The sequence below is a fragment of the Lampetra planeri genome, chromosome 59 (genome assembly GCF_965212315.1).
Source record: "Lampetra planeri chromosome 59, kcLamPlan1.2.h2, whole genome shotgun sequence".
NCBI classification, from domain to species: Eukaryota; Metazoa; Chordata; class Hyperoartia; order Petromyzontiformes; family Petromyzontidae; genus Lampetra; species Lampetra planeri.
In genome coordinates this window covers 3,283,568-3,290,637 of record NC_136165.1, presented here as the reverse complement: position 1 = coordinate 3,290,637, position 7,070 = coordinate 3,283,568, and the positions used below count along the sequence as shown (strand labels likewise).

At 53.2% G+C, this 7,070-nt stretch overlaps 1 protein-coding gene across 2 annotated transcripts; it reads right to left on the bottom strand.

Moving 5' to 3' along the window:
• Positions 1-22: 22 nt before the first annotated feature.
• C59H12orf43 (chromosome 59 C12orf43 homolog) lies at positions 23-4,251 on the bottom strand. Of its 2 annotated transcripts, none has more exons than XM_078618823.1 (3): positions 3,965-4,251; positions 1,615-1,654; positions 23-1,094 (listed from the first exon to the last, which is right to left on the bottom strand). In XM_078618823.1, the coding sequence occupies exons 1-3, from the start codon at positions 4,170-4,172 to the stop codon at positions 968-970; spliced, it is 375 nt and encodes a 124-aa protein (XP_078474949.1). In that variant the 5' UTR covers positions 4,173-4,251; the 3' UTR covers positions 23-967. The 2 variants fall into 2 exon arrangements, 1 of the variants encoding a protein (XP_078474949.1); XR_013588735.1 differs by lacking the exon at positions 3,965-4,251 and adding an exon at positions 2,432-2,579 and having other exon boundaries at positions 1,045-1,094.
• Positions 4,252-7,070: the final 2,819 nt, after the last annotated feature.

Sequence of the window (7,070 nt, the reverse complement as noted above, 5' to 3'; positions counted from 1 at the left end):
TGTGGATTTCACACCTGATGATGATTGCTTGTGGTGCAGTCGAAACGTCGTGATAATTGTATTGTTTAATATGTTTTATTATTTTATTATTTCCCTTCTACGTGACTTTACCGAAAGAACCAAGAATATGAATCCCTGCAGTCACGAAAGCTTTAAATATTTTATTTTTATTTTTTTTCACACGATTAAACGAAATAAACTTGGCACCGATTGTGGATCAGTAAAAACTCATCATCATCATGAACTAATTATCAGCGAAACGTCGTACTCAAATTTTTTAATGCTGTTGATTCTCTCTTCAACACACCGGTGGACTAAAGAAGTGAATTATTTTGTCCTTTGAAAAACGTGACACATTGTTTACTGTTTGGCCGTGTCGGGTGGTGGAGGGTTACGACACATTTATAAATAACGCGATCTGACCCAAAAACCTTTATTATAAATAATATTGGTCACGAAAGCCTCCGTGTTAAATCATGATTTTGCCAGGTGAAGTCCACTGAGCTACATAGATATTCTTTCAGAAGCGGCCTGGCCACAAATGATAGCTCAACAAAGTCGCTTATCACGTAAAATAATATAGCAGCCAAATAGTCGAAACGCACGTTAATAAAATGTGGAGGGAATACCCACGTGACTACGGGGAGAGAGACACGCAAACTCCAAATACACAGCAGGCGTCAGGGTCGGTATCGAACCCACGACCTCCTGCATACCAGGCGAGGTAGTTAACATCTCCTAGCCACCGTGATGATGGTGAGAGAGACACGCAAACTCCAAATATACAGCAGCAGGCGTCAGGGTCGGGATGGAACCCACGACCTCCTGCGTACCAGGCGAGGTAGTTAACATCTCCTAGCCACCGTGATGATGGTGAGAGGCATGCAGACTCCAAGTATACAGCAGGCGTCAGGGTCGGGATGAAACCCACGACCTCCTGCGTACCAGGCGAGGTAGTTAACATCTCCTAGCCACCGCGGCCGTCAACTGACCCGTCCAGCAGTGCGGACAGCTTCCTCGCGACGTGCGCCCGGAACTCCGGCGTCGTCTTCAGCTCGTTCCACTCCCGCCGCTCCCCAGCCTCGACGGCGTTCCTGGCGGAGGAGGCCGTAGTAGAGTTAAATAAATTAATTTTTATTTTTTACAATAAAAAAAATGTACACTACGAGACATCTCCTTTACCAGTGGCAAAATATAGTAGTAGGTTTTTACCCTTTCAACTGATACAAAAACTGACACCTTTATACAAGCCATCATGTTTGCAATAACCACAACACAAGCAGTCAAAATGCAAACAAAAAGAAACAACTCTGATAATGATAATGATATGCACTGTCCTTGAAGTTGATTGGTCCACACCCGAGACAGCTTTTCTTAGAGCCTAGTCTCCATTGGCGTTGGACCGGATGACGCCAAAAGGCGTACAACTCAAAAACAGCGCACTCTCAGAGTATTGAGAGCTCGGGGTAAGCAAGCATGATGCCTTGTATAAAGGTGTCAGTTTTTGTACCAGTTGAAAGGGTAAAAACCTATTACTAAAAAAAATGTACTCAAGGGCAAACCACGGAAACGAAACTCTCAACAGCATCTACAAAAAACAAAAACGGCGCTCACCTCTTGCTGGGCGCCCGGCCAGGAGGAGCGGCGGTGTCGTCTGCGGGAGGACATCAACAAACATCAACACAATTCAAGTTCCTAGAATCAACCCACCCGCGCCTGCAACATGGCTTCATCCCAGAGGTCGCAATCAGATACCCGATACCCGTACCCTACCCGTACCCGGCCGGGTATCGGGTAGGGTACGGGTACGGCCGGGTACGGGTACCCGTTTGCGACCCTCGTGCGGCCGTGTACGGGTACGGGTAAGGAATCAAAACCCATTTGCGACCTCTGGGGCCGTGGAAGGGGCTGTCCGGCCGCGCGTGGCTGGGCTTTGACCACCCCCAATGTGAAATTGACGCAATCTACATCAGCGGCGGCGGCGGCCGTACGAAAGGAGAAGATGACGACGATGGATACGGAGAATTCAGAAGAAGAACAAGAAATACAATTATGACGACGATGAAGACGAAGATGATGATTCGCGAGCGGCGATTCCCGGGTGTGATAACTAAAAGGACGTTGCGGAAGGAAATAATGGAAGAGACTCGAATGAGCGGAAGGGAACCCCGCAGGGTGGTGGTGGTGGTGGCGGTGGCGGTGGTGGTGGCGGTGGTGGTGGCGGTAGTGGTGGTGGTAGTGGTGGTGGTGATGGTGGCAGTGGCAATGGTGGTGGCGGTGGTGGAAATGGTGGTGGCAATGGTGGTGGTGCTGCAATGGCGGTGGCGGCGGCGGCGGTGGCGGTGGTGGTGGAAATGGTGGTGGCAATGGTGGTGGCGGCGGTGGTGGCAATGGTGGTGGTGGCGGCGGTGATCGCAAAAAGCAACTTGACCCGCGGTGGAGTAGGCGGGTGGCAGCGGCAAGCTGGGAGAAGCGCCATCAAATCGTGGCGGGTGGAGGCAGCGTGAGATGAGAGAGTTTGGGTGAAGGCCACAACTCCGTCCACTCTCCTCCTCCTCCCAACCGGGGGCTAGAATCCCCCCTCCCGCTCTACCCCCCCCCGCTCTCCCACTCTACCCTCCCCTCTCTACCCCCCCCCCGCTCTACCCCCCCCCCCCCGCTCTACCCCCCCCCCCCGCTCTACCCCCCCCCCCCGCTCTACCCCCCCCCCCCGCTCTACCCCCCCCCCCCGCTCTACCCCCCCCCCCCGCTCTACCCCCCCCCCCCGCTCTACCCCCCCCCCCCGCTCTACCCCCCCCCCCCCGCTCTACCCCCCCCCCCCGCTCTACCCCCCCCCTCTCTACCCCCCCCACTCTACCCCCCCACTCTACCCCCCCCCCCGCTCTACCCCCCCCCCCGCTCTACCCCCCCCCCCCCCCGCTCTACCCCCCCTCTCTACCCCCCCACTCTACCCCTCCCCGCTCTACTCCCCCCCCGCTCTACCCCCCCCCCCGCTCTACCCCCCCCCCCGCTCTACCCCCCCCCCCACTCTCCCACTCTACCCCCCCCCCTCTCTACCCCCCCCGCTCTACCCCCCCCCCCGCTCTACCCCCCCCCCACTCTCCCACTCTACCCCCCCCCTCTCTACCCCCCCCCGCTCTACCCCCCCCGCTCTACCCCCCCCCCGCTCTACCCCCCCCCCGCTCTACCCCCCCCCCCACTCTCCCACTCTACCCCCCCCCTCTCTACCCCCCCCCGCTCTACCCCCCCCCGCTCTACCCCCCCCCCCACTCTCCCACTCTACCCCCCCCCTCTCTACCCCCCCCCTCTCTACCCCCCCCCGCTCTACCCCCCCCCGCTCTACCCCCCCCCCCCCCCCGCTCTACCCCCCCCCCCTCTACCCCCCCACTCTACCCCCCCCCGCTCTACCCCCCCCCCCCGCTCTACCCCCCCCCCACTCTCCCCCCCCCCCTCTCTACCCCCCCCCGCTCTACCCCCCCCCCCCCGCTCTACCCCCCCCCCCCCGCTCTACCCCCCCCCCCCGCTCTACCCCCCCCCCGCTCTACCCCCCCCCCGCTCTACCCCCCCCCCGCTCTACCCCCCCCCCACCTCTACCCCCCCCCCTCTCTACCCCCCCCCGCTCTACCCCCCCCCGCTCTACCCCCCCCCCGCTCTACCCCCCCCCCCCGCTCTACCCCCCCCCCCGCTCTACCCCCCCCCCCCCACTCTACCCCCCCCCCGCTCTACCCCCCCCCCGCTCTACCCCCCCCCCCCCGCTCTACCCCCCCCCCCGCTCTACCCCCCCCCACTCTCCCCCCCCCCTCTCTACCCCCCCCCCGCTCTACCCCCCCCGCTCTACCCCCCCCCCCGCTCTACCCCCCCCCCCCCGCTCTACCCCCCCCCCCGCTCTACCCCCCCCCCCGCTCTACCCCCCCCCCCCACTCTACCCCCCCCCCCTGTGCGAGTAGCCCCCCCCTGTCTGTACCGCGCGGGCCCCGCGTCGCCGTCGTCACCGCCGCCGCCGCACGGAACGCGTCTCCCACGCCGCTCGCCGCCTCGCGAAGCCGCTCCGCCTCTTCGGGGTCCTCCTCGTCCTCCTCCTCGTCCTCCTCCTCGTCCACCTCGTCCATCACCTCGTCCACCATCACCTCGTCCCGCACCCTCCCGCTGCCTGACGACCAAGAAGTCGCCATGTGCGCCCCTTGCAGTGGTAGCGGATGACGTCACCCCCCTAGGTAACATGGCCACCACCACTGCAGTGCTAGAAAATGACGTCACCCCCTAGGTAACATGGCCACCACCACTGCAGTGCTATAGAATGACGTTTCCCCCTAGGTAACATGGCCACAACCACTGCAGTGCTAGAGAATGACGTCACCCCCTAGGTAACATGACCACCACCACTGAATAACGTCTCTCCCTAGGTAACATGGCCACCACCACTGAATGACGTCTCCCCCTAGGTAACATGGCCACCACCACTGAATGACGTCTCCCCCTAGGTAACATGGCCACCACTACTGCAGTGCTAGAGAATGACGTCACCCCCTAGGTAACATGGCCACCACCACTGCAGTGCTATAGAATGACATCACTCCCTAGGTAACATGGCCACCACCACTTAATTACGTCTCTCCCTAGGCAACATGACCACCAGGCAACCGGCTGTGTCATAATTGTGGCCGTCGGGTGGAGGAGGGTGTAACGACACACATTCGATCTGACCCAAAACACGTGGTTGTGAATCTCAATGTACGTACTGTACGTTGAACTTCTTTCGCACCGTACGTTAGCAAACGCGGAGGGGGAAGGACAACAAACTAAACACAATACAATAAAGCAGTTCTAAAGAAATTATCCGTAATATAAGTTTTTTTGGGTGGGGTAGATGTAAATGTGTCGTTAAGCCCGCCACCACCTGACACAGCGGGCTAAAGCAATGTGAGCGTTCAATCTCGATGGCAACAAAACTGAAACCTTTTTACAAGGAAATCATGTAACTGCACATTAACCACAATACTTGCCGTCAAAATGCAAACAAAAAACACACTCTGATGATGTGTGCATTGTCCTTGAAACTGATTGGTTCATACCAGAGACGGCTTTTCCAGAAAAAAGGGGGAAAACCCCTATTTCGATTTAAAGCTTTCGTGACTGCAGGGATTCATCTTCTTGGTTATTTCAGTAAAGTCGTCACGTAGAAGGGAACTAATAAAATAATAAAAATAAAACATAATAAAAAAATTATCACGACGTTTCGGCCACAACGCAAGCAGCCGTCTTTTCATATTAAACCCATCTGAGATTGGGAGAAATCCGGTTTAATTGCTTCTAATTGCAGAACCGCACTTCGCCAACTTCTCACCGATGGGCTTCATCCATTCCAAGCGAAGGAACTCACTGGCAGTGCCCACGATTGTGGAGAAGAATCTCGTGTTCATCACGACCAACCTGCCCGCCGCATTCTACAACTACCCCGTGCCCGACGGCCCCCCCCCCCGAGTACGATGATAGCAGCACCGAAGAGGAAGCAGCCTAAGCCTTGGATCAGAGTTTCGTATTCATTAAACCAGGTTCTAATTCATGCTCTCTTCGTTTTTTTAGGTAAAGTCACGTAGGTAAAAAATTAGATTAAAATTGATAAAAAAAAAATAAAAAATCACGACGTTTCGGAGGCAACACAAGTCTCCGTCATCAGGTGGGACCGTCACAGCCAGATTTGCTGTATCAAGTGAGGCAGGGATTCCAAGATGCAAGTTCTTATCCCTGCCTCACTTGATACAGCAAATCTGGCTGTGACGGTCCCACCTGATGACGGAGACTTGTGTTGCCTCCGAAACGTCGTGATTTTTATTATTTTATTTTTTATTAATTTTAATTTCATTTTTTACCTACGTGACTTTACCGAAAAAACTAAGAGTATATAGTTTAGTTATTTTATTTCTACTATTCTTTTATTTTTATTTTTACCTACGTGACTTTACCGAAAAAACTAAGAGTATATAGTTTAGTTATTTTATTTCTACTATTCTATTAATTTTATTTTTACCTACGTGACTTTACCGAAAAAAGCCTAAGAGTATGAATCCTTGCAGTCACGAAAGCTTCAAATCTAGAATTTATAGTTTAGCTTTCGCGACCAATATCATCCATAATACAGGTTTTTTTGGGGGAGGTTAGATTGCGTGAATATAAATGTGTCGTGAAACGTCGTACTCAGATTGTAAATGTTGTGGCTTGGCTCTCCAACACACCGGTTAGTGCTGTACTAGTATACTACACTATACACTACACTATACACTACACAATACACTACTATATACTACTACACTACTACACTACTATACACTACACTATACACCACACTATACACTACTATACACTACACTATACACTACATTATACACTACACTATACACTACTATATACTACACCATACACTACACTATACACTATACACTACACTATACACTGCACTATACACTACACTATACACTACATTATACACTACACTATACACTACTATATACTACACTACTACACTACTATACACTACACTATACACTACACTATACACTACTACACACGACACTATACACTACTATACACTACTATACACTACACTATACACTACTATACACTACACTATACTACACACTAGTGCTGTACTAGTACACTACACTATACACTACACTATATACTACGCTATACACTAGTACACACGACACTATACACTACGCTATACACTACACTATACACTACTATACACTACATTATACACTACACACTAGTGCTGTACTAGTAACGAATTGGCCACGTTCTGTTCACGTGACAAACCTTTTCTAATTGGCTGTGTCGGGTGGTGGCGGGTTTAACGACACATTTATATATTTACACGATCCAACCCCCCCAACCCCACCTAAAAAAAAACTCCTGAAAGCCTACCAGCTGTTAAATTGGGTCTTACCTGGTGAAATAAAACACGTTCCTTCGGAGTGGGCAGGTAGGAACTTGGTTGGACAGCGCATTCGTGCACGACAGACAAATATACACGACAGACAAATAATCCCTGGTGGGCAGTGTGGAACCTG